Below are 26,927 nucleotides of genomic sequence, written 5' to 3'. Positions count from 1 at the left end.
CCATGCATGCAGAGGCCAGAGAATGTTGGCTGCTCAAATCCATTGCTCATCTGAATGTTTCTAGCCCTTACATTTTTCAAGGAAGGTCTCTCTATGTAGCCTAGACTGGCCTTAAACTTTCCATCCTCCTGCCTCAGCTTCTCTAAGTGCTGGGATAACAGGTGTTTGCCACCACGCATGGATCATGACTACAGTTTTGTTATAAGGGATACAAACATCAGGACCCAGGTTCTGGTATCCAGAGGTTTTTTTTGTGTGTGTGTTTCCATGTGGGGGTGGTGAGAATACATGTGGGTATATGTGTTTGCATATGTGTGTACATGTCTGTGTGTGTGCTTTCACTGTGTGCACATGAAGGCTAGATTGCCATCCTGAGGAACAATGTCCACTTCTTTTGTATACACAGTCTCTCACTGGCCTGCAGGCCACCAATTAAGCTAGACTGGGTGGCCAGTGAGCTTTAAGGAGCCCCCTGTCTCTGTCTCCCAGTGCTGGGATTACAGGTGCCACACAACCACACCTGGCATTTTACATGGCCACTAGGACTTGAACTCTGATCCTCATGCTTATAAGGCAAGCACTTTACCCACTGAACTGTCTCCTCAGCTCGAAAGTTTTTATTGGGATGTCATTACCATGGCATGGTTGTGTGAGTTATTGGCCATGTGGTGAAATGGAACCTCAGATATTTAGAGCAGATGGGTAACCCTCAGCTCACACTCTGACACCAGCCATATGAATGGCATCTTACTGGAGTGTGGCTATGTGGATGTCATCTCATTAGAGTATGATCACGTGGATGTCATCTTGTGGGGGTGTGGCCACACGGATGGCATCTCGTGGGGGTGTGGTCACACGGATGGCATCTCATGGGACTATGGCTGCACGGATGGCATCTCACGGGAGTGTGATCAGCCCGTGCTCTAGCTGTCTAGGCCTATTCTGGGTCTTCTTAGTAGCATAAACTCATGCTAAAGGTGTTCCTAATCCCAGCACTCAGGAGCCTGAGACAGGAAGATTGTCAAGAGTTCGAGGCCAGCCTGAGCTACCATGTGAAACCACCCCTCCTGTTTCAAACAAAACAAAACAAAACAGAGACTTTCGGGTAAGATGGCAGCATAGGAGCCATGCCAAACCAGCATGGGGAGGGATTTAAGCAAAACCCCAGCAAAATACACTCTTCTTCTGAAAAGTGAAGGAGTATAGGTTATTCTTAGACATAGCGGAGAAGCCAGGGAGACCACGATCCACTAGAAAGAAGGAAAACAGCTAGAGTCCCACTGAGGCACTTGCAGCTCACGATCCTCACTCCGCACCGCCAGGAGTGCCACCCTGCCAGGCATGCCAGGCGGCAGCAGCAGCAGAGACCAAGCAACAGATTTTTCAACTCCATCAGCCTTCTTGCAAAGTTAAGAAATCTGAAGGAAAGACAGCTGGGATTAGCTAAACAGCTACTGAAAGTGTGAGCAACTCCAGAAGTCCGAACTCTCCCATCCCCCGCCCCCATCAGAACCGCGCACCTCCAGCACTCAGCCCCCAGGGGCAGCACAGCCAGCAGAGCTGATCAGAGGTACAGCTGCCCAGCACAACACTGAGGGATCGAGGCGGGCACTCAGCATTGCTGAGATTGGAAGCCACCCCAAAAGAGAAACTTCTCTTTTCAGATGGCAACGACCACAGGGATGACCCAATAGGCAACATAGTGCTGAGAAGAAGGGACAGAGGAGTGTTCGGCACTGAAACATCTCACACCCTCCGAGGCTCAGGGTCCATTGCGGAAGAGGTGGTGGAAAGAATGTAAGATCCAAAGGAAGGGCACCACTCCTTACATGAAACTGTCTGGACAGAATTTGGCTCGCAGTGCCTAGCAATACCCACACAAGACCCTTATAATAGGAGAAAAAGATGATGACATCAAATTAAAAGAGAAACTAATGGAGAGAGGGAGGGGATATGATGGTGAGCAGAGTTATGAAGGGGAAAGTCGGGGAGGGGAGGGAAATACAATGGTTTGTTGTCTGTAAGTATAGAAGTTGTATATATGTAAAAAAAAAAAAAAGAGAGAGAGAGAGAGAGAGTGGGCTGGAGAGATGGCTTAGTGGTTAAGCACTTGCCTGTGAAGCCTAAGAACCCTGGTTTGAGGCTTGATTCCCCAGGACCCATGTTAGCCAGATGCACAAGGGGCACATGCGTCTGGAGTTTGTTTGCAGTAGCTGGAGGCCCTGCTATGCCCATTCTCTCTATCTGCCCCTCTCTCTCTCTCTCCCTCTCTCTGTCACTCTTAAATAAATAAATTAAAAAAAAAAAAAAGAGAGAGAGAGAAAAAAAAGGATACTCCTGCCATTTACCCCATCAAGATGTCAAGGACTTAGAAATTCTGTCAAAGAACCCAGGGCAAAGACAGACAAATTCTTTATTATGCAACAGCAGGTAGAGATAGAGGAGTATGCATGTGAATATGTGATTGAGTTATATCTTCATCTTCTAAGATATACTATTTAATATATTTTATTTATTTATTTATTTATTTATTTATTTATTTATTTATTTATTTATTTATTTATTTATTAGAGAGGGAGAGAATGGGCGTGCCAGGGCCTCCAGTCACTGCAAATGAACTCCAGACACATGTGCCACTTTGTGCATCTGGTTTACGTGGGTCCTGGAGAGTTGAACGGGCGTCCTTTGGCTTTGCAGGCAAGCACCTTTACTGCTAAGCCATCTCTCCAGCCTTAAGATATACTATTTAATATGTAAACAAAAAGTCAAATAGTAACATCATAAACATGTTATTTAAAACCATGAAAATAAATTCAGAAAAAATGGGAGTGGAGGGCTGGAGAGATGGGTTAGCGGTTAAGCGCTTGCCTGTGAAGCCTGAGGGCCCCGGTTCGAGGCTCGGTTCCCCAGGTCCCACGTTAGCCAGATGCGCAAGGGGGCGCAGGCGTCTGGAGTTTGTTGGCAGTGGCTGGAAGCCCTGGCGCGCCCATTCTCTCTCTCCCTCCCTCCCTCTCTCTCTCTCTCTCTCTCTCTCTGCCTCTTTCTCTCGCTCTGTCACTCTCAAATAAATAAGAATGAACAAAAAAAAAAAAAATGGGAATGGACTCAGAAGCAAAGAGAAATTCCTGTGGCAGAGCTGGACAGATGGATCAGTGGTTTAGGCACTTTCCAGCAAAACCTAATGACCTGGTATTCAGTTCCCCAGTACACACATAAAGCTAGGTTCACAAAGTAGCACATGCGTCTGGAGTTCATTTGCAGTGGTTGGAGGTCCTGGCACACCCATTCTCTCTGTCTGTCTCCTCTCTATCTCTCTCTCTGCTTGCAAGTAAATAATTTATTTTATTTTATTTATTTATTTATTTTTATTTATTTATTTGAGAGCGACAGACACAGAGAGAAAGACAGATAGAGGGAGAGAGAGGGAATGGGCGTGCCAGGGACTCAAGCCACTGCAAACGAATTCTAGATGTATGAACCCCTTGTGCATCTGTCTTACATGGGTCCTGGGGACTAGAACCTAGGTCCTTGGACTTTGCAGGCAAATCCCTTAACCACTAAGCCATCTTCTCCAGGCCCCAATGTTTTAAAAAAGGAAATTTCTGTGGCAGTGCAGATCTGGAGTCACAGCACTGGACAGGTGGAGACAGGAAGATCCCTGGAGTTCTCTGGCCATCTGTCTAACTTAATTGATGAGCTTAGGACACTTAGAGATTCTCTCTCAAAAGGAGATGAACAGTGTTCCTGAGGATGCCCCCACAGTTATCCTCTACCCTCCACACATATGTGCACACATATGCATGAACACCCGACATGCATACGAACACATGCAGGAACCACACACATATAAACACAAAAACTTAAAGGGACATAAATGAAGAGAAATGGTGGCTGTGGACAGGAGAAATACAAATACTCCTAGAAAAACTGTTGCTTCCAGAAGCCCCTTTACTATACATGGTAAGCACGCAACAGGCCTGGAGAAAGAGCAGAGCAAAGCCAAGGAGAATCATCACCTCCTGAGCCAAATCCAGCTGCTGAGCCAGCAGAACCAGATGCTTCTGGAACAGAACATGGAGAGCAAGGAGCAGTACCACGAGGAGCAGAAGCAGTACATAGACAAATTAAATGCCTTACGGAGGCATAAAGAAAAACTGGAGGAAAAAATCATGGACCAGTACAAGTTCTATGATCCTGCTCCAAAGAAGAAGAACCACCGGATTGGAGCCAAAGCCCTTGTCAAACTCATCAAGCCAAAGAAAGAAGGTTCTAGAGAGCGGTTAAAATCAACCACAGACAGCCCCCCCTGGCAGCTGGAGTCCCTCGATCCTTCCTCACCATCCGCCTCCCAGGCTCTCAGGTCACAGCTGGAAAACCCGAGGAGCGCGACGCCTACAACGGGCCTCTGGGGAAAGGCCCTGGGGATCTAAAACCAAAGCGAGGGTCCCAGTATGGAGGCAGTGTTGACCGCATGGACACCTCTGCTGACCCAGCTGTGAAGTCCTGGCCCTCGGAACCTGGTTCCCGGACTTTGCCCACCTCAGCCGTCACAGCAGTTCCCTCCGGCCCCACCCCACCCCAGTCTCCCGGCACCCAGGCCGAACCAAAGGCTCTAATTCCACTGATAACCTCTGTGAGCCGTCCGCCGAGCTTGAGGGCGCACAGCCCAGGCAGCAGGTGTCCCGGCCCGACAGCTTGGAGAGCAGCAGAAACGCGTCCAGCAGCAGCTCGCCCCTGAGCCTCAAGGGCTCCTCGGACCAGCTGCACAGCAGCGCAGACCTGATCCCCAGCAGAGACCCCACCACGCTGTCTCGGGATGCCAGTGCCCCAGGACGCAGTGCCTTCGGCCGCCATGAGTACCCCTCACCCCGGAATGGGCCGCTCCCCCAGGAGGGTTCCCAGAAGAGGGGCGCGGCCCTGCCCCATGGGGTGCGGTCCTGCTCCACTTCTCCTAGCAGTGAGATGGTCACCTTGGAGGAATTCCTGGAAGAGAGTAACCGCAGCTCCCCGACCCATGACACTCCCAGCTCCTGTGACAACCTTCTCAGTGACTACTTCCGGAAGGCTCACGACCCCCTGGCTGTGGGAGGCCAGTCCGGACCACCTACTAGGAAAGATGGAGTCAAGATGCCCACCAGCTTTGTGGCCCCCACCATCAAGATGGCAGCCAACACCTCCGAGGGACGACAGCTGAAGCCTGGGCATTATGTAAAGCCAAACTTCAGACCAGCTGAGGCAGAGATCCCACCCGGGGTCCCCCCAAGGCAGATCCAGCCTCCCCAGAGCCTGTCCCTGGGCAGACCCAGGCAAGCGACAGTGACTTGCCACATGCCTGTCAACCGCAGCGCATCTCTGAGCCGGGCCTTCAGCTTGGCCTCAGCTGACCTCCTCCGGGCCAGTGGGCCAGAAGCTTACAGACCAGAGTCCCCTCAGAAGCCAGGGGGTGCCCCTGAGGCCACAGGGGTCAGAGAGACAGGCAGCCACAGCCTGCAAGGCCCTGCGCCTCCCAACTCCCACAGCCTAGCCCGGGAGAGGACCCCCCTCATGGGTAAGGCTGACAGTACCTCTCCAGGCCCAGGTGCCCGCAGCCGGCCACCGGACACCAGGCGCTTCTCTCTGGCCCCCCAAAAGAGGAGAGGCTGGCCCTCCTGCAGCAGTGGGCTACTGCCCCAGCCCTTGCGACTGCAGGTGGCGCGAGTGGCAGCTCCCAGCTTCAGCACCTCTCACCTGCTGTGTCCCCAGCTGTCAGGACGAAACCCAAAATGCCACCACACCCAGGGGAGGTAGCCACCGTTGCCCCTGTCCGCCCGGGGCTCAGCGTCTCAGAGGGAGATGGGAGCTCGGGACAGGGCTGCGGTGAGGGGCTCCTAGCCAAGAGCCCTGGCAGACCTCCCGACTCTGCTCCGCATGTCAGCCGGGGCCCTGATGACTTTGGTCGAGGGGGCAGCCGCTCAAAGAGCACGCCAGCGTCCCCCGAGCCCAGTGGGGACCAGCAGACGCTGTGGTATGAGTATGGCTGTGTGTGACTTGTGTCGTGCCTCCGCAGCTGCGGAACCCTAAACTACTGGCGCGCCTTCTCGCTCTGGTTGCCTTTTTTCCCCCCTCGCCTGCGGTACCGGGAAAGGGTGTAGAATGAGGAATGGGGGTTCCCACACGGTTCTCCTGTTTGTCGACGGAAACACTGTGCCAAGCCCTAAGAGGATGATCCTCCTGGATATGCAACTCATCTTCTGTATCTCTGCAGCTTCCAGGAGCTGCCTCATGAACGAACCCACTTAACCCCAAAGCAGACACTATTTGACTAGGCCCTGATACAATACTGGTTTGCAACCTTTTGACCTCCGTTAAAGCGTGTGTTTATGCGTGTGCGTGTGCGTGTGCGTGTGCGTGCACGTGCACGTGGGCCGGGCTCACAAAACTAAGCCCCGACGGGTCTGGGAAGTCCACTGCCTCTTAGAGGCCATCACTCCTAGAAGCGCAGGCTGGCCGGATTGCAGAGATCCGGCAGGCTGTGGGTGGATCTTGCTGTTAGGTCCAGGAGTGCCGCCGTCCCATTCCAGAGGGCCAAGCACCTCCCTTTACCCAGGGCCGGGAGCCTTCGGTTCTGGGGACTGCGGTGGCACCTTGGGCCTTTGTCGTCTTCCCGCGGCTGGCTCCCAGGCTCTGCCAGGTGGGCTCTGGAGGCTGCCCGGGGACTAGCCTTTCTAGTTATCCCTGGCTCACGTTTCTACAAACACTGGATCTGCTCGGCAGAGCGAGGCCCCCACCCCTGTGCCAGCAAATGACTATTGCAAGCGTGCACAGTGCACAGGGGAGAGGGGGAGCGAGGCTGAGGAGCAGGCCTGTCCTGTGCCGTGGCAGCACCACCCAGCTTCCAGTGGGATGTTGTTTCTGGATAACTTTTGGGGGTAGAAACCAAATTTCTTTTAATATATACATTCACATATGAATATATATGTATATACCTTGGGGGTTCTATTTATGTTCCACTGGAAGTTTCTCTCTCTCTCTCAGGAATCTTATAGTCTGCTCTGTAGTGTATTTGGTCAGATTCCTGACAACATTAGTTTCTTGATGTAATGGTGCTTTTTCTGGGATGGACTAAACCTACCGGCACATTCTTACAGATTTTTTTTTGTTGTTGTTATTGTTGTTGTTTTGTTTTCCTCTCTCCTTTTGATTTAATGCGCTGAGAAGGAGATGGGGAGGCCTTCGGATGTTGACAAACAGGAGCGTTTGGAGGTTGGGTTAAACAGCCATTCATTCTGGGACACAGGGACAGGGCTTGAAATAAAACTGAATGGAACACACACACAAAAAAAAAAATGGTCAGAGTAGGGGTGGACCAAGAGGCAGCCCAGCACAAGTGTCCAAAGCCCTGATACAGGAGGACAGGAGAGTTTAGGCCACGGTGCATTAGAGGAAGCTGTCTGGGTTGTGGTTCTCAGCCCCCTGGGGCCGCTGCACATCAGTTTCCCAGGGGCATCCAGGCAACTGCGGGGCACGGTCTTGAGTGGCCGTGAGTGCGACATCCAGAAACACCCAGGAGACTGTGTCAGAGGACAGCTCGTTTATTTGTTGGGGAATGGGCTTATAAGCATTCATGTAGTGGTGGGAAAAGGTATGGTATGGGTCACAGGGGGATTGGCTATGTGAAGGCTGCTGGCTGATACCTCATTAACATATAGGGTTAGGGTAAGTGGGGGTACAAGTCACATGTCCATGGGGAAACTAAACCTAAACCCTTTAAGTCTTATCAGGATGTCCAGGTGCTTCAGGCAGGGGGTGGGGGAAGGGCCTCACTCCTGCCAGTCTCAAGGCAAGATTATGGGGGTCTAGGTATGCTGCAACCGCCTGTGGCCTGGGGCCCTTAGTTGTGCCTGATAGCTTAGGCCTGCTTAACCCTCAGTGGTCTGGGGCCCTCAACTGCCCGACACCGGATGGGGTAATAGAACCAAGGCTGAGGCTGCCTGGGAGAGGAGGGGCTGGCAGATGAAAAAGAAGTGGGGTCACATGCTTTGAAGATTAGAGAGCCCAGTGAATGTATCAGTGCTGATGGGAGAAAGCAAGCAGAGAGAAGGAGAGGTTAGAAAATTCCAAGACTGGGGAGGGGGTCCTTGAGGACTGTATTAGGGTTCTCTAGAGGAACAGAGTTCACAGAATGGATGTCTATCATATAGGGAATTATTAGGTAAGTTTACACGATGTGGACAGAGTTGATAGAATGGATATCTATCATATAGGGAATTATTAGACTGGTTTACATGATGTGGACAGAGTGGGTCCAACAATGGCGATCTAGCTGCTCAGTCTACAGGGCTGGATATGCTGAAGGCCTGTAGAATTTCTGGAAGGTGGCTTGTGTTCCATCCACAATGGAAGGCTGAAGAAGCTGAGTTCTGGTGCCCGTGAAAGATGTTATCAACAGGGTAGGTGCATCCACCAGCCAGGAGCAGGGCAGGCAGGTAGAGACACTGGTTTCCCTGGGACTTTTTTTAAAAAACGTATTTTTATTTTATTTTATTTATTTGTAAGTAGAGAGAGTGAATGGGCATGCCAGGACCTCCAGCCATTGCAAATGAACTCCAGATGCATGTAACACTTTGTGCATCTGGCTTCACGTGGGTACTGTGGAACTGAACTCAGGTCGTTGGGTTTTGCAGGCAAGCACCTTAACCACTGTGCCATCTCTTCAGCCTCCTCCCCCCACCCCAGGACCTTTTCATGTACAGGCTGCCCTGGGAAGGGCTGCCCACTCCGGGGACAGAATTTCTTCCTCAGTTAATCTTTCCAGGAAATGCTCTCACAGAGCTGCCCAAGAGGTGTGCCTTCTACTTGATTCCTGATCCAGTCGAGTTGACAATAGATATTAACTGTCACAGGACCGAGGTCTGTGGGAATTGGTCCCCAGCCTCCCAGGAGAGGGAAGCGCACACCTTGTCTACCTGCATGGACTTTGGCCTCATATTGTTGAATGGAAGTTCATCTCCACTTCACAGATGGAAGGTAATACCATGCCTCAGGTCCCTGCTTAGACGATGTCCTCATGACCCCAGATTCTTCTGCCTCCCAAGGCGGGTCCTTATCACTGCACTTGTGTCCCAGTGAGTCAGCTGTGGCCTTCTGAATCCCTTGTCCCTGCAGGGGGCTGCCGGTCCAACAATAAAAGCTCCAGGGTTTTTCAAGTAGGGCTGAAGGGCAAGCCTGAGAGAGCAGGAGGAAGCTGAGAGACAGGAAGAAAAGCCCAGCTGTGATCCTGTGAAGGGCTCCTGTCACCCTCCCCCGCCCTCGTCCAGGGAGGCATTCCCACTCCACCCCAGGGCAGCTCTCTTATTCTAGATCTTTGGGCTTCTTTAAGAGAACTATTTTTTTTTATTAATTTATTCATTTAAGAAAGAGAGAGACAGACAGAATGGGTACGCCAGGGCCACTGCAAAGGAACCCCAGATGCATGTGCCACTTTGTGCATATGGCTTATGTGGGTCCTGGGGAATTGAACCTGGGTCCTTTGGCTTTGTAGGCAAGCACCTTAATCGCTAAGCCATCTCTTCAGCTCAAGAGAACTTTTTTTTTTTTTTTGCGTATATGTAGTGTGCAAGCATGTATGTTCGTGTGTTTGTGTGTAGGTTCACGTACACATATACAAGCGTGTGGAGGCCAGAGGTTAACACGGGGTGTCTTCTGACATCACTCTACAGCTTTTTTAAACATTATGACTTATGTGTGTGTGCACACATCATGGTACATGTATGAAGCTCAGGCCATCTCATGGTACATGTATGAAGCTCAGGCCATCTGTCCTCTCCTTCCAAACCTTCTTTTGAGACAGGGAATCCCTTGCTTTTGCTTTCGCACGTGTGCCAGTCTAGCTGATCCATGAGCTTCTGGATTCTTCTGGCTCCCAGAAGCAAGGGTTGCTTTGTGTCCAGCTTTACATGGGTGCTGGGGAATTGAACATAGGCTGATAGGCTTGCAAGCTAGCGCCTTTGGCAGCTGAGCTATCTCCCTAGCCCTTCCCATTTATTTATTTATTTGTGACAGGATATCATCTTTTACTGAACCCGGAGCTCAAAATTTGCCTCCTTTAGCTAGCCAGTAAGTGCTAGGGGTCCACTTGTGTCTACATTCTCCGGGTTGGGACGACAGGCGCATGCCACCACACACATTTTTTAGGAGAGTGCTGGAAGTCCAAACTCAGGTCACCATGCTTGCATGCCAAGAACCTTACCAACCCCGTCACCAACCCAGCTCCTTCAAAGGAACTTGAACATCACTTTTTTTTCTTTCTGTTTTTGTTGAGGTAGGGTCTCGCTCTAGCCCAGGCTGAGCTGGAATTCACTATGTAGTCTCAGGATGGCCTTCAACTCACAGTGATCCTCCTACCTCAGCCTCCCAAATGCTGGGATTGGAGATGTACGCCACCACGCCCGGCTGAACATCCCTTTACATGTGAATTAAGAGAGGCCTGTGCTCTGGGAGTCAAGCTAAGTGAGGGGTTGGAAGGAATGGTTAGGTCAGGTCTCCCGAGAAGGAAAGCCCCCGGCCAAGGTAGGAAGTAACTTGGCATGTCCAGAAAGGAAGAGGGCGGGGGGGGCAGGCCACTGGAGAGGCCATGGTCCAGAAAAGTGGAGACAGAGTGAAAGGGGAGGGAGAGCCTGAACCCTTGGCTTTGTGGCGACTGGAAGGGAGCAAGGATGCAGAGAAACCCTGGGCAGCTGTCCTAGTTCATGAGGGTGGCACTGATGGCCCTGGCACAAACTTTTCACCTGTCTGTCCCGGCCGGCTTAGGGGTCCGGGGTGTGTCTGCTGACCTCTTTATTAACTGCTCATCATTTAACTGAGTGCCAATTAGCCACCACTGCCACACTGAAACCGTGCCTACGCTTCAGAGAGGGGGACAGAGACGTGCCAGGGCTGAGCATGCCCACCCTGCTGCGCGCAAGCAGCGACAAGCAGACGCGCGCGCTGGGGATGCAGAGCTGCGCGCATCACCGGCCCCGGGCGCCGCTGCTCCTCCCGGTCCTCCCGCCTCCTCGGGATCGGGCGAGCGGCCGGGCCCCGAAGGGTTAAGCCCACCGAGCTGGCGGCGGCCTAGAGCGGCGGCGGCGGCGACAGCAGCGGGCGGGCGGGCGGGCGGCGGGGGCCGGGGCGCGGGGGCGCGGCCGGCGGGCGGGCGGGCGGCAGGGGCGGGGGACAGGATGCGGATGCCGGGGGGACTTCCTGTGCCGGCCCCCCGCGCCCCCGCCCCGGCCCGGCCGCTGCCCGCACGGACGGACGCACGCACGGGCGGGCGGGCGAGCGATCGGGTGGGGGGGACCCGGCCCGGCCCTGGCGCCCGCCCCCCGCCCCCCGCCCTGGCGCAGGCCGCCCGTGGGCACCGGGCACCTGTGGCCCGCCGCCGCCGCCGCGGACCCGTGTCGCCCGGTCCCCATCGGGCCGACCTCGGGCGCGGGCCCCGGGGCCCTGCTGCGCGCGATGGGCCCCCCAGCCCAGCCCTGAGCCTCCCGTCTAGGTCCCTTGCAGCAGTCTCCACCAACTTCTACCTGGGAAGTCCACTCTGCCCCTTTTTCTTGGCCCAGGGACACCTCGGCAACCCTGACACCGAAGACCCTCCGGAGTGCCCAGAAAGGTCCCCCGGGGTGGCCAGTGCCTCCCGGGCTCTTTCTGGATGGAGGCGCCTCCGGAAGGAGCCGGCTGAACGCCCAGCCTTGGCCTTCACCTAGCTGTCTCTGCTGACCACACCTCCCCCAGCGCAGAGGCTGCCACAGGCGGGAAATGCTGTACCAGGTGAGGCCCAGGCTGAGCCCTGGTGGACTCTGGGACTCCTGTCTCAGGACTGGCTTCCAAAGGCCATGGGAGGGCCTCGATGTGGGGTTCCTTCTGCAGCGTGGACGGGCCTTCTGGCGGCCCTTGAACATGGGTTACGCTGCTTGGACGACTGTCTTCCTTGGGAGATGGTTGGCACCTGACACGTGTGGCCTTGGAAGGCGTAGGGGAGCCTCCGGAGCCGACCCTGGAGACCAACAGGATTGTCTGTGCTCTGGAAGGGGACAGGGGGATACGACATAGCTCATATCTCTTTTATCCAAGAACACCCCTGGGTGTTCCTGGGATGGGGACTTGAGCTCAGGTGCGTCTCCCACCTGTTCTGTGCAGGAATTGGCTTCAGCAGTTCCCATCTTCCCTCTGAACTGCTTTTTAAAATATTTTATTTATTTCAGAGAGAGAGAGAGAGAGAGCAGGTAGAGAGAGGGAATGGGCGCACCAGGGCCTCCAGCCACTGCAAACGAACTCTAGATTCTGCTCCACCATGTGCAGCTGGCTCACGTGGGTCCTGGGGAATCAAACCTGGGTCCTTAGGCTTCGCAGGCCTTAACTGCTAAGCCATCTCTCCAGCCCCATCCCACCCTCCCTGTGAATAGCTGTCTTCTTTCCTCTCAGCACAGCCTGCTCCCGGGGATCCTGGTGTGACCTCCAGGATGGAGCTGGGCCCGGCCACAGAGACCTTCGTGTTGGAGCTTCGATGTCTTGAGGATGGAGGCCCAGGACCTGACACGCTCTCGGGTGAGGACTGGGGTTGCAAGGATTTCTTGAGCTCCAAACTGGCACAGCCAAGGCCAAGGCAGAATAGCTCCTGTGTGACTGGCAGCCCACCACCCACTCACCCCTACCAGCCTTCGCTCCCTCAAGCACTACCCAAAGTTTGCCGATCTTCTGAAGTGGCTGTCTGGTGAGGTCCCACTGGCGAGGAGTGCCTGAGCATTACAAACAGCCTCAGCCTTGACTCCCACACCTGGGTGGGCTCCAGTCTGCTTTTCAGGTGTCCCCTGCAGGCCGGTGGACTTCACTTTCCTCCCACCTGTGGCTGACTAGAGCTGAGGGGCGGAAGGGTCCTCCTCTGTGTCTGCTGCCACAGACACTGGCTCTGTGGCTCCCCCCCCCCCAAAGGTAGCTCTGCCTTCTCTTGTCCACTTTTCCTCCACATCTGCTCCTCTCTCTCTCTCTCTTGCTGGTACTTCCTATGGTACTGCCTGTTGCCCTGAGTGCGCCCTCTGAGACCCACACTAAGGGAATATTCTAGGGCAGCCAGCTCACAAAAGCCACTTTCCTAACCTGTGCTGTTCATTTATTTAAAACATTTTTATTTATTAGAGAGAGAGATTGAGAGAGAGAGAGAAAATATGCATGAATGAGAATGAATAGGCTCAGTAGGACTGCATACAAACTCTAGTCGCATGTGCCACTTTGGGCATCTGGTTTTACACGGGTACTGGACCCAGGTCGGCAAGCTTTGTAAGCAAGCGCCTTTAACTGCTGAGCCATCTCCTAGCTGTATTCTGTGCTTTTATTCTTTTTTTTTTTTTTTTTTTTGAGGCAAGCCCAACAAGCTGGCCTTTTTTATTTTATGAGAGAGAGAGAGAGAGAGGAAATGTTGCTGCACCAGGGCCTCCAGCCGCAGCAGTTAAACGCCAAACACATACGCCCCCTTGTGTGCATGTGCGACCTTGCATGCTTGTGTCACTGCTCCTGGCTTCTGGCGGGACTTGGAGAGTCGAACATGAGTCCTTAGGCTTCACAGCCAAACATTTTAACTGCTAAGCCATCTCTCCAGCCTTTGTGTGTGTGTGTGTGTGTGTGTGTGTGTGTGTGTGTGTGTGTGTGTGTTTAATTTATTTGAGAGATGAGCAGAGGGGGAAGGAGGGGCCACTGCAAACGAACTCCAGACGCATGTGCTACCTGGCGCAGCTGGCTTACATGGGTCTCGGAGAATCAAACCTGGGTCCTTTGGCTTTGCAGGCAAGTGCCTTAACCACTAAGCCATCTCTCCAGCCCCATTCTGTGTTTTTTTTTTTTTATTTTTTATTTTTCGAGGTAGGGTCTCACTCTAGCCCAGGCTGACCTGGAATTCACTATGGAGTCTCAGGGTGGCCTCGAACTCACAGCGATCCTCCTACCTCTGCCTCCCAAGTGCTGGGATTAAAGGTGTGCGCCATCACGCCCGGCCCCATTTTGTGTTTTTTAAGAGTGCCAAGTGACAGCCTGGAACAGGCTTGAACAATTTGGAAAGGACCAGGGAAACTGGAACATGCTTGTAACCCCATCATTCATAAAAGTGAGGTGGGCCAACTGCAGCCTGGACTATATAGTCAGTTTGAGGCCAATCTGGGCTACACAATGAGACCCTGTCTTTAAAAAAGAAAATCAGGGGGCTGGAGAGATGGCTTAGCGGTTAAGCGCTTGCCTGTGAAGCCTAAGGACCCCGGTTTGAGGCTCGGTTCCCCAGGTCCCACGTTAGCCAGATGCACAAGGGGGCGCAGGCGTCTGGAGTTCATTTGCAGAGGCTGGAAGCCCTGGCGCGCCCATTCTCTCTCTCTCCCTCTATCTGTCTTTCTCTCTGTGTCTGTCGCTCTCAAATAAATAAATTAAAAAAAAAAAAAGAAAATCAGGGATATTGGAGGGGACAGATGGGTGATCTGTGGATTAACCTAGTATACTTCCCACAAATTTAACTCTAGAGAATATACAGGTTAGGCAACACCTAACTATATGGCTATTTAAAAACAGTTTTTAAATTTTATTTGTGTGTGTGTGTGTGTGTGCGCGCGCTCCCACACGTGTGCACAAGCCTAGGTCTCTTGCTCCTGCAAATGAATGCCAGATGCTTGCACCACCTTTTGTATCTGGCTTTTCCTGGGGGCTGAGGAATGCAAGTGGGACAAGCAGGTGCTTACAACTGCTGAGCCATTTCCACATGACGACATGGCTACCAAAATGTCTGTCTTTTTTTTTTTTAACTGCTCACCCCAGGAAGTCAGAGTGGCCAGGTCTTCAAGCTAGAAATAGGATTCACACAGAGGTGGGATGTGTCCCATTTGCTCTCTGTTGCTCTCAGAGAAGCTAGGAATGGAGGTAGAAGAAGAGATGAAGAAGAGGTGTCTGGGAGACATTGAACTTACTATAGAGACAGGTTTTCTTAGCACCTTTCACCTGCTATCTCAACTCCCCACTCAGCAACTCATTAAAATCATTTGGGCTCATTGACTAATGCCTAGAAATATTTTCTGAAATATAATCACATAAATCCTTTAAGTAATTTCCCTCCCTCCCTCTCTCTCTCTCTCTCTCTCTCTCTCTCTCTCTCTCTCTCTCTGTGTGTGTGTGTGTGTGTACAGATGTGCATGCCCCTGTGCACGTGCGTGGAGGACAGAGGAGGATTTCTGATGTCCTTTGCTGCTCGCACAGTATTTCCTTGAGACAGAGTCTCTCATTGAAACTGAAGCTCACCATTTTCTGGTTAGACTGGCTGACCAGTGAAGCCCTAAAATCCCCATTTCCATACCCCTCAACACTGGGGTTGCAGGCTTATGTGGCTCTACCTGGCTCTTATGTGTGTACAGAGTGTTGAACTCAGCTCCTCTTGTTTGTGCAGCATTTGCTCTTAACCACTGAGCCATCTTCACAGCTCCCTGCTTTTTAAAATTAATTAATTAATTTTGAGACAGGGTCTCACTAGGTAGCCCAGGCTGCCCTCACTCTCACCATCCTCTTGCTTTAGCCCCCTAAGTGCTGTGAGAGGCATGTGTCATGACATGACACTTAGTTTATCCTGTTTTTTTAAATATTTGTTTTATTTATTTATTTGACAGAGAGAGAAAGAGAATGGAGACACCAGGGCCTCCAGCCATTGCAAACACACTCCAGACGCGCACGCCCCCTTGTGCATCTGGCTAATGTGGGTCCTGGGGAATTGAACCTGGGTCCTTTGGCTTTGCAGGCAAATGCCTTAATAGCTAAGCCATCCCTCCAGCCCTATCCTGTTTTCATTAAATTAATATTATTTCTGGAAAGTGGCCAGAGCCACTTTTCATGCTTGGCTTAAATAGGAATTGAACCTGGACCAGCAGGCTTTGAAAGCAAGCACCACTGCACCATTTTCCCAGTCCCCAGGCAGGAAAAAAAAAAAAAAAAATCAATGAAATCACTGCTTTCTATGACAAAATTGAAAAGACAATGCTGTCAGAACAAGAGATGTTACATGAGACTAGGAAATGGAGAAAGCTCCTTATATAGCATTAGGAAAGCTGGGCATGCGGGCATGCTGATGATCTTCGGCAATCAGGAGGCTGAGGCAGGAGGATCCCCGTGAACATGAGGCCAGCCTGGACTAGAGCAAAACCCTGCCTGGACAAGCAAACAAAGAATCAGAAGCTGGCCAGGGTGTCTTGGACATGTCATCCCAGCACTAGGAAAGTGGAGGCAGGAAGATCAGTTCAAGACCAGTCTTGGCTACATAGAGAGTTTGTGAAAATGCCTCTGCTCTTTGAGTGTTTCACATGGAGTCAATTCTATCCTGGCTGTTTCCAATCTGAGGACATTTTTCCAGCATCTACCATGTTCTAGGGAACACGCAAGGCCCTTGGACAGCTATTGACTGGTAGCAGTAGGTAATTTTTTATACAGGGTCTCATGTAGCCAAGGCTGATCTTGAACTCCTAATCCTCCTACCTTTACTTTTCAAGTGCTGGGATTACAAGTGTGCAACACCATACCTGGCTTCTCACAGTTAAGATTCTGAATTGCAGACTCCCTACCTGAACTCAGGTGGTCTCTCTTGCACTGTGGTGATTCTAGAAACTGCTTGTAAACTCTTCTACACACTTAAAAAAAAATTGCTTCATTTTATACAGACAGAATGAGTTTCATTGATTTAAAGTATGGCCATCAGTAAGGTCCATGTTCAGCATAGGATTGATGGCTTGGTGACTGGAATGGCTGGTTTCCAGTGGCTGGCATGAAGCACCAAAGATCTCTCAGGGAGTGGTGTTGGCAGCCCAAAGCACCTGTGTCAATATCTAAGCATGCAGATTGTGCAGAGGGAGGCCCAGTGAGGGTTCAGGGAGCTGCTGAGGTCCAGAGTGAGGTGACCAGCAGGCAGTTCCTTGGGCATGATTTCTTAAGTTTCTCCCCTCCCCTCCCCCTTTACCCCTGCCTAGCAATTGCATTTCTCCCATGGTCACTTGATGTAATGCTTTCCACCCTGCTTAGAGCTCATTGAGTGTACTCAGTGGGCAGGTCTTGGGGGGCTGGTCTGGACCGCTGCCTATAGATCCTTGTCTCCTGGTCCCGGCCATTTCTACCACAGGTGGCAGCGGTGGGAGTGAGAGCCAGGAGGAGGAAGAGGCTCCTGAGGGGAGTAGCAGCCCACAGCCACCAGCGGTCACAGCTCCAGCGGGGGTCAGTAACATCACTGAAGAAACCCAGCCGCGACAGCGGGACTTACAACCGTCTCAGTCAGAGCAGCAGCCAGAGGTGCAACCACAGCCTCAGCTCGAGCAGTCACAGCAGTCGCAGCCACAGGAGCAGCTGCTGGGACCTCAGCCAGGATTGCAGCAGCAGCAGGGTGAGCCACAGCACTTTTCTCAGCCACAGCAAGAGCTACAGGACAACCTCCCATGCATACAGCACCAGGAACCGACACCTCAAGGGCAGCTCGTGCAACAGAAGAGACAAGGACAGGGACAGCAAGGGCAAGAGCGGCAGCAGGAACAGATACAACGGCCGGGACAGGAGCAACAACTCGTGCAGCAGCAGCAGCAGCAGCAGCAAGGGCAACAGACATTACGGCAGCACGACCAGTTACAGCAGCAGCAAGTGCCAGGACAGCTGGTGCAACCACAGCAAGTGCAAGGCCAGCTAGTGCAACCGCAGCAAGTGCAAGGCCAGCTAGTGCAACCGCAGCAAGTGCAAGGCCAGCTAGTGCAACCGCAGCAAGTGCAAGGCCAGCTAGTGCAACCGCAGCAAGTGCAAGGCCAGCTGGTGCAACCGCAGCAAGTGCCAGGACAGCTGGTGCAACCGCAGCAAGTTCAAGGCCAGCTGGTGCAACCGCAGCAAGTGCCAGGACAGCTAGTGCAACCGCAGCAAGTGCAAGGCCAGCTGGTGCAACCGCAGCAAGTGCAAGGCCAGCTGGTGCAACCGCAGCAAGTGCAAGGCCAGCTGGTGCAACCGCAGCAAGTGCCAGGACAGCTAGTGCAACCGCAGCAAGTGCAAGGCCAGCTGGTGCAACAGCAGCAAGTGCCAGGACAGCTAGTGCAACCGCAGCAAGTGCCAGGACAGCTGGTGCAACCGCAGCAAGTGCAAGGCCAGCTGGTGCAACCGCAGCAAGTGCCAGGACAGCTGGTGCAACCGCAGCAAGTGCCAGGACAGCTGGTGCAACCGCAGCAAGTGCAAGGCCAGCTGGTGCAACAGCATCCGCAAGTGCAAGGCCAGCTGTTGCTGCAGCAACAAGTGCAAGTAGTGGAGCACCCGCAAGTGCAAGCCCAGCTAGTGCAACAGCAGCAACAGGTGGAAGGGCAGCTGTTGCTGCCGCAGCAAGTGCAAGGTCAACTGTTGCAGCAGCAAGTGCAGGAACAGCTAGTGCAGCAGCCACAACAAGTGCAGGTGCAGCTAGTGCAGCAGCAAGTGCAAGGCCAACTGTTGCTGCAGCAGCAAGTGCCGGGGCATCTAGTGCAACCGCAGCAAGTGCAAGCACAGCTGTTGCTGCAGCAGCAAGTGCAAGGCCAGCTGGTGCAACCGCAGCAAGTGCAAGCACAACTGTTGCAGCAGCATCAAGTGCAAGGCCAGCTGTTGCTGCTGCAGCAAGTTCAAGGACAACAGACATTGCAGCAGCAGGTGCCAGGGCAACTGTTGCAACAGCAGCAGCAAGTGCCAGGACAACTGTTGCAAGAACAGATACAGCAGCAGCAGCAACCACTCCAGCAGCAGCAGCCACTACAGGAGCAGCTGCAGCTGCAGCAGTTGCAGCAACATGCACAAGAACAACAACTGTTGCAACAGGGGCAGCCACAGCAGCAGGAACAGTTACAACAACAACAGCCTCTTCAGCAGCAGCAACTGTTGCAGCAGCAGGGACATCTGGAGCAGCAGCAGCTGCAGCTGCAACAACAGCAGCTACTCCTGCTGCAGCAGCAGGAACAGTTACAGCAGCAGCTGTTGCAGCAGCAGCAGCAGGCCCAGATCCAACAGCAGCTCTTGCTGCAGCAGCAGGAACAGTTACAGCAGCAGCCTCCACCCCTGGAGCCGGAGGAGGAGGAAGAGGTGGAGTTGGAGCTCATGCCAGTGGACATGGAGACGGAGCAGGAGCTGGAGCAGCAGCGGCAGGAGCTGGAGAGGCAGCAGGAGCAGCGGCAGCTGCAGCTCAAACTGCAGGAGCAGCTGCATCAGCTGGAGCAGCAGCTGGAGCAGCAGCAGCAGCTGGAGCAGCAGCAGCAGCTGGAGCAGCAGCAGCAGCTGGAGCAGCAGGAGGTGCAGCTGGAGCTGACCCCCGTGCAGCCCGAGCTGCAGCTGGAGCTGGTGCCTGCACCCGCGGGCAGCGGGGAGGCGGTCCCTGGGGCTCCCGCGGCCGTCGTGGTGGCCCCGCCGGGCTACGTGGTGTTGCAAGAACTCATGGTTGTGCCGGCCGTGGCCACGTCCACCGTGGTGGCCATCCCGGGCCCGGCGGGCAGCGCGGCGCTGACACCGGCCCGGCAGCGGAGGCGGCGACGCGCCAGGGACCGGCCGACCATCTGCGGGGAGTGCGGCAAGGGCTTCAGCCGCAGCACCGACCTGGTGCGGCACCAGGCCACGCACACGGGCGAGCGGCCGCACCGCTGCGGTGAGTGCGGCAAGGGCTTCTCGCAGCACTCCAACCTGGTGACGCACCAGCGCATCCACACGGGCGAGAAGCCCTACGCCTGCTCCTACTGCTCCAAGCGCTTCAGCGAGAGCTCGGCGCTCGTGCAGCACCAGCGCACGCACACCGGCGAGCGGCCCTACGCCTGCGGGGACTGCGGCAAGCGCTTCAGCGTCTCCTCCAACCTGCTGCGCCACCGGCGCACGCACTCGGGAGAGCGGCCGTACGTGTGCGAGGACTGCGGGGAGCGCTTCCGCCACAAGGTGCAGATCCGCCGCCACGAGCGCCAGCTGCACGGGGCCGGCCGCTCGCGGGGCCTCGGCCTGCTGCGCTCCGCGCGGCCTGCGCAAGCCTCCGGGACAGCCGCCGCGGACAAGGCCTGATGCACGGTGCACGCGTGGGCCTAGGGACCGGAAGACAGACAGCCTGGCCGCGGTGGGGCCTGACGCTTTGACCCAAGCTCGTGGTCTTGGCCCCACTTTGCAGTCTCGGGGACATCCTGAAATATCCTTAGGAGCAGAAGGCTTTTACATCTCTTCCTACACTACCCCCCACCCTAAAAACCAAATTCACACATCCACCCTGGCAAAAAGCCACCCACAAGAGAGCAGTTCCACGCGAAGAAATGTATGGATGAGAGGGGCCATTCGACTTTTTCTTTTCTTTCTTTCGGCCCCTGGGAAAACTGGACTCAGCATTTACTTGTAACCAACAGCTAGTGCTGTTTGATGTGGAGCCAACACTTCGGGAGTAAAACGCACAGGGTGAGACACAGTGGGGAAAGAATGGATCTTGCTGGATATTTCAAGAACGGGAAAAGAAAACTTTACCTGCCCTGCCCAGAGAACTCGACCAAGGCAACGGCTTGTCCTGAGTTACATTTGCCTTGAAAAGACTTGCTAGGATGAGCGCCCATTAGGGCGGAAGTAGTTCTGATGAAAAAGGCCTGTGTTCGTAGACACAGGGTCAGTGTCCACCGGGTCAATGTGCAAATACATGCCAGGAAGCCCTACTCTGGGTGGAAGGTGAAATCTTCCCTCCCTGGCATGGAAGCAGGTTGTAGGCCTGTGTTACAATGTTGCCAAATCGTCTGCAACCCTTCACTGCCTCCAGGAATGACAGCCGGCGGCTGAAGCAGAGTGCATTCTGGGAGAGCGCTCTGTAAGTTCTGGAAGTGAGAAAGAGCCTGGAAAGAATTTCCGGGTAGGGTCCTCCCCGCCCCCTCCCCCGCCCCCCCCGCCCCCTCCCCCCCCGCCCCCAGCTCAGGCTGCTTAGATGCAGGCACACGAGATGGGCACCATGTGACCCAGGATCAGGGGGGCTCCTGGGACTAGGCTTTGGGGAAGGGTGCCCTGAGCAGACCCTGCCTCCTGGCTGGGGTGTGTGGGAAGAAGAATGTTGGAGACAAGGATTGAGGGCGACAGGAAGGTTATAAACCGTGTTTACCAAATCATATGGGGCAGGAACGGTGTAAGAGCAGCAATAATTGCTAACGTCTCATGGGAAGGCAGGCAGGTGGAGGAGGCCACTGGCCACCTTTGGGCCTCAGCCACTACCCTGCTTCACCCAACCTGACCTCCCAACTGTGGCTGCTTAGTTCCTGTCCCCTCCCCTCCCTTCTCCTTTACTAACACAACCTGCCACATTTTACACGCGTGTTGGTAAGTGAGAAACAAAACATGAAAAATAAATTAAAACAAAATACAGCATGTCCCGTGTTGTTTTATCTTGGCATTTTGCCTCTTGTCACAGAAAGACTTTTTTTTTTTTTTTTTTTTTTGTCGAGGTAGGATCTCACTCTGGCCCAGGCTGACCTGAAATTCACTATGTAGTCTCACGGTGGCCTCGAGCTCACGGTGATCCTCCTGCCTCAGCCTCCTGAGTGCTGGAATTAAAGGCGTGTGTCCCCACGCCAGGCTGAAGAAACTTTGTCTTAAAAAAAAATAACCTCACTATGTAGCCCAGGCTGTCCTTGAACTCACAGCGATCCTCCTGCCTCAGTCTTCCGAGTGCTGGGATTGTAGGCGTGTATATACTGCTATGCTGCGCTCGAAGCAGCCCTTTGTGTGTTGTTGCACGAGTGTATATTTTTGTTCAAATCTGCATGCAAGCCGGGTGTGGTGGCGCACGCCTTTAATCCCAGCACTCGGGAGGCAGAGGTAGGAGGATCGCCTTGAGTTCGAGGCCACCCTGAGACTACATAGAGAATTCCAGGTCAGCCTGAGCTAAAGTGAGACCCTACCTCATAAAACCAAAAAGATTAAAAAAAAAAAAAAAAAACTGCATGCAGCTGGGCGTGGTGGCACACGCCTTTAATCCCAGCACTTGGGGGAGGCAGAGGTAGGAGGATCACCATGAGTTCGAAGGCACCTTGAGACTACATAGTGAATTCCAGGTCAGCCTGGGCTAGAGTGAGACCCTACCTTGAAACCCACCCCAAAAACCACACTATGTGCAAGTGTCCACTCGTGTGTGCACACATGTGTGGAGGACAAAGGTCAGTGATGAGTGTCTTATCACTTCCCACGCTACTCTTTCTTTCTTTCTTTCTTTTTTTGAGGTAGGGTTTTACTCTAGCTCTGGCTGATCTGGAATTCATTACATAGTCTCAGGGTGGTCTTGAATTCACGGTGATCCTCCTACCTCTGCCTCCCGAGTGCTGGGATTAAAGGCATGCACCACCATGCCTGGCTTCCATGCTACTTTTTTTTTTTTGTTTATTTTTATTTATTTATTTGACAGATACAGACAGAAAGACAGAGAGAGAGAGAGAGAGAGAGAGAGAGAGAGAGAGAGAGAGAGAGAATGGGCACATCAGAATCAGCCACTGCAAACGAACTCCAGATATACGCACCACCTTTGTACATCTGGCTTATGTGGGCACTGGGGAATTGAGCTCGAACGGGGGTCCTTAGGCTTTACAGGCAAGTGCTTAACCGCTAAGCCATCTCTCCAGCTCCCATGCTGCTTTTTTTTGAGACAGAGTGTCTTACTGAACACTCATCACTTGGGCTAGACAAGTTAATCAGTAAGCCCCAGGAAATCCTCCTGTCTCTTCCTCTCCTGCACTGAGATTACAGGCATGCACTGCCATGCCTGGCATTTTATTGTGGGAGCTGGGGACCTGAACTCAGGTTCTCATGCTTGTGCAGCAAGCACTTGACCCAACGAGCCATCTCCCCAGCCCCAGAACAACCCCTTGGAAGGGTTGCAGGTGTGTGGATCCAGGTCCAAGGCCATGCATATGGTGTCATTGAATAAATTTTAAAGGTTTAGAATTTTAGTACTCAGAGCTTTGTGGGGAGAGCTGGTTGGACTTTATTCTTCATCTTCCTGTCTCAACAAGGCCTCTCCCCACTGGCTTTAGCCACATCAAGTGAATCTGTGGCTTGAGCTCACCATGGCTAGTACCATTCTTCCACTCTCAAGTACAGCAGGTGTTCAGATCCCGGTTCTGACCCTCAGTGCGGGTGGCAGGAGAAGTCTGCTCAAGTCACACTTGTTGAGAAGTGTGAAAGCAAAAGGCAGAGACCACAGCATTGAAAAAAAAAAGTGTTTATTGTTATTTTTTCCAGGCATTTTATATTTTTCCAGCACACACCTACACTGCTTGCACATGGGAGGCTGAAACAGAAGGAGCATTGAGAGTTTGAGGCCAGCCTGGTCTACATAGTGAAACTGCCCCAAAATAGAAAAATAAACAAAACAGAAGTTGTACTCGGGAAGACAGGTGTTTACAACTTCAAGCAAGATGTAGCTGAACAATGGGAAAAAAATACATTTAGACTTTTTTTTTTTTTTTTTTTGCATGTGTGTATGTGCATGTGAAGGCCAAATGCAAGCCTTGGGAGTCATCCTTAGAAATGCCATCACCAGGCTGGAGAGATGGCTTAGTGGTTAAGCGCTTGCCTGTGAAGCCTTAAGGACACTGGTTCGAGGCTCGACTCCCCAGGACCCACGTTAGCCAGATGTACAAGGGGGCCCATGCGTCTGGAGTTCGTTTGCAGTACCTGGAGGCCATGGCGCGCCCATTCTGTCTCTCTCTCTCTCTCTTTCTTTCTCTCTGCCTCTTTTCCTCTGTGTCTGTTGCTCTCAAATAAATAAACAAAAAATTAAATTAAATTAAAAAAGAAATGCCATCACCTCTTTTTGACCTGGAATTCACCAATAAGAATAGACTGGCCAGCGAGCTCTAGGGACCTCCCTTACTGCCTACCACACCTGGCATTTTGCATGGGTACTGGGGATTGAACCCAGGTTTATACACACACACATGCACACACACACACACACACACACACACACACACACAAGCATACAGAGAAGACAGACAGAGAATGGGTACACCAGGACCTTTAGCTGCTGCAAACGAGCTCCAGATGCATGTGCCACTTTGTGCTTCTGGCTTTTACGTGGGAACTGGGGAATTGAACCCGGGGCTGGGGAGAGGGCTTAGCAGTTAAGGTGCTTGCCTGTAAAGCCGAAGGACACAGGTTCAATCCCTCAGGACCCACGTAAGCCAGATGCATAAGATGGTACATATGTCTGGAGTTCATTTGCAGCAGCTGGAGGCCCTGGTGTGTCCATAATCTTTCTCTGCCTCTCTCTCTCTCTCTGTCTCTCTCTCACACACAAATAAATAAAAATAACATTTCTTAAAATAAAAAACGGGGCTGGAATGGGTGCTTAGTTGGTAGTGTGTGTCTAGTGTGTAGCTGGTGTTCAATCCCCAGCCCTGCATAAAGCCGAGGGTAGTGGTGCAGGCTGCAGGCCTGACACTTGGGAGGCGAAGGCAGGAAGAAGTTCAGGGGCATCCTCGGCTACATATCAAGTGCAAGGCCAGCTCAGGTTCCAAAGAAAGAAAGAGAAGGATGGGGAGGGGAGGACAGAGGAAGAGAGGGGAGCAGAGGAGAAGGAATGAAAGAGGAGGGGAGAGAAGAAGAGAAGGAAGAGGAGGCTTATAAACCAGTTACAGTATGCTGGGCATGATGACTCATGTCTGTAATCCCAAGCATGAGTCGGAGGCAGGAGGGAGGATGAGGATCAAATTTGAGGCCAGTTTGGGCTACATGAGATCCTTTCTAAAAATATGTTAAATGCTAAAACCAGGTTTGTTTGTTTTTTTCCCCTTCCGAGGTAGGGTTTCACTCTAGCCCAGGCTGACCTGCAATTCACTATGTAGCCTCAGGGTGGCCTTCAATTTATTGTGTTCTTCCTACCCATGCCTCCCAAGTGCTGGAATTAAAGATGTGTGCCACCATGCCCTAGAAAAACCACATTTAATTCAGGGTCTATTGCAACAGCGGTAAAGACCTCAGGATAGAACCAGCTCTGTTTGGAACACAGCCTAGACAAATGGAGGTTTGTTGTCAAGGATCTGGGGGTGCAGCAGGCACCAATGCATGGAAAAACAGGGGATTCTGGTTAAACAGATCAATGATGCCTGTGGAGATCAGACATCAGGGATTGTAGGAGAGGAGGAAATTGATCAGATATTGAGGGTGGAGCTTCTGGCTGAACTGACTTGACTAGATTTTATTTTATTTTATTTTATTTTGCTACAACTGGGCTACGCAAAGGTGGGCCTGAAGCACAAAGGTTGAGGACAAGTTGAGGAGCATCTCAGAGGAGCCTGAAGTCCTGGCCAGAGAGACAGTCTTCGTTCCCAGAATCTCCTTGGGCATCTCCCATATGCAGACAAGATATGCCTAGTGTCTGAGAGCTCCTGCTTCTTTGCTGGGACCTGAGCTTGGTCCAGCTCTGTCTGATTTCATCTCTGTCTTTTCCCTGGGAAATTCTCTGTCAGCCCCCAGCCCTGGTGATCCTTCCTTCCCAGCCCACCTTACAGTCATCTAGTTGGAAAGCTATGATGGATTTGGGCGTGTGTGGGGGGAATCTTTGGGAAGGATGCACAGAAAGTAAGGATCATCCTGTTAGATCAGTGTGCCGGTAGAAGCCTTGTCTTTCAGGGTCGTGGCAGGGATCATAGACCCAAGCTATGTGGCTCCACATGGGTGTCCCAAGGGGATCCATTTCCCCTTGAACAACTCCCATTTCCTCAGTTTAACTCTGTCTCCTTGTCACCACCTACCTGGACACAACAGCATTTAGATGGGCTCCTTGGCGCCCACTTGTGCTCCATTCTGTGCCTCCACCATCCTTGTCAATCACGACTATCTCCTGTTCTCCCACCTCGAGATCCCCCAGGTCATCCCTGCTCTCATATCTTAGGCTCTCAGCCAGACTGGGCTCCCTGCCTCACCGTGGCCTAGTTTCTGGCCACCTGTCAGGCTGAGATACTGTGCTACCTGGATGGGTGACTAGGATTAAAATGGGATTTGGTGATTTTTTTTTTTTTAAATAGAAAACAGGTTTATTTAGCTCACAGTTTGGCAAGCTGGACGTTCAAGCAGCGTAGCACAGGCTGTGAGAGGCGCCTGACTGCATCACACCATGGGAGCAAGTGTGTGTGCCCCCTGCACCTCGTCTCTGCTTTCTCTCACCTTCTTGCCTGTGGTTCTTGGGGTACACTTCACAGTCAGAGGTTTGGCATTTGCTTGGTTCCCTACACCAGTTACTTTCTTTTACTGGGGCAAAATACCTGACCAGAAGCAGCTTATTGAAGAAAAGGGTTTATTTTGGCTTACATTTTTTTTGTTCATTTTTCTTTGTTTGTTTGAGAACGACAGACAGAGAGATAAAGAGGCAGAGAGAGAGAGAAGGGGCACGCCAGGGCCTTCATCCACTGCAAATGAACTCCAGGTGCATACACCCCCTTGTGCATCTGGCTAACATGGGTCCTGGGGAATCGAGTCTTGAACCAGGGTCCTTAGGCTTCACAGGCAAGCGCTTAACCACTAAGCCATCTCTCCAGCCCTTGGCTTACATTTTTGAGAGGAAGTTTCTTTTCTTTTTTTAACTTTTTTTTTTTTTTTTTTTGAGGTAGGATCTCACTCTAACCCAGGCTGACCTGGAACTCACTATGTGGTCTCAGGGTGGCCTCGAACTCATGGTGATCCTTCTATCTCTGCTTCCCGAGTGCTGGGATTAAAGGCATGTGCCGCCATGGCTGGACATCTTTTTTTAAAAAACAAATTATTGAAGACCTCTGTACATATAGACAATGTACCATGATGATAATCCTCTGAATCCTTTCTTCTTTCCCAAATAGTCTCCTATTTTGAGGTCATCATTTTTTTCTCCAATTATGAAGATCTTGTGTAGGTAATGTAAGCCACTGTGAGGTAACAAATACCAC

General features: G+C 52.5%; 1 protein-coding gene across 3 annotated transcripts; it reads left to right on the top strand.

The window, feature by feature from the left end:
• The first annotated feature begins 11,425 nt into the window (after positions 1-11,425).
• Positions 11,426-20,901, top strand: Znf853 (zinc finger protein 853). 3 transcript variants are annotated; one of them, XM_045143731.1, is made up of 4 exons: positions 11,426-11,787; positions 12,447-12,564; positions 17,144-18,519; positions 18,550-20,901. In XM_045143731.1, exons 1-4 carry the CDS (start codon positions 11,776-11,778, stop codon positions 20,050-20,052), a joined length of 3,009 nt encoding a protein of 1,002 aa, XP_044999666.1. In that variant the 5' UTR covers positions 11,426-11,775; the 3' UTR covers positions 20,053-20,901. The 3 variants fall into 3 exon arrangements, with proteins under 3 accessions (XP_044999666.1, XP_044999665.1, XP_044999667.1); XM_045143730.1 differs by having other exon boundaries at positions 17,144-20,901; XM_045143732.1 differs by having other exon boundaries at positions 12,442-12,564; positions 17,144-20,901.
• The last annotated feature ends 6,026 nt before the right edge of the window (positions 20,902-26,927 follow it).

Source organism: Jaculus jaculus, chromosome 2, assembly GCF_020740685.1.
Source record: "Jaculus jaculus isolate mJacJac1 chromosome 2, mJacJac1.mat.Y.cur, whole genome shotgun sequence".
In the NCBI taxonomy this organism is placed as follows: domain Eukaryota; kingdom Metazoa; phylum Chordata; class Mammalia; order Rodentia; family Dipodidae; genus Jaculus; species Jaculus jaculus.
Note: the sequence above shows the minus strand (reverse complement) of the source record. Positions and strands in the feature narration are given on the sequence as shown.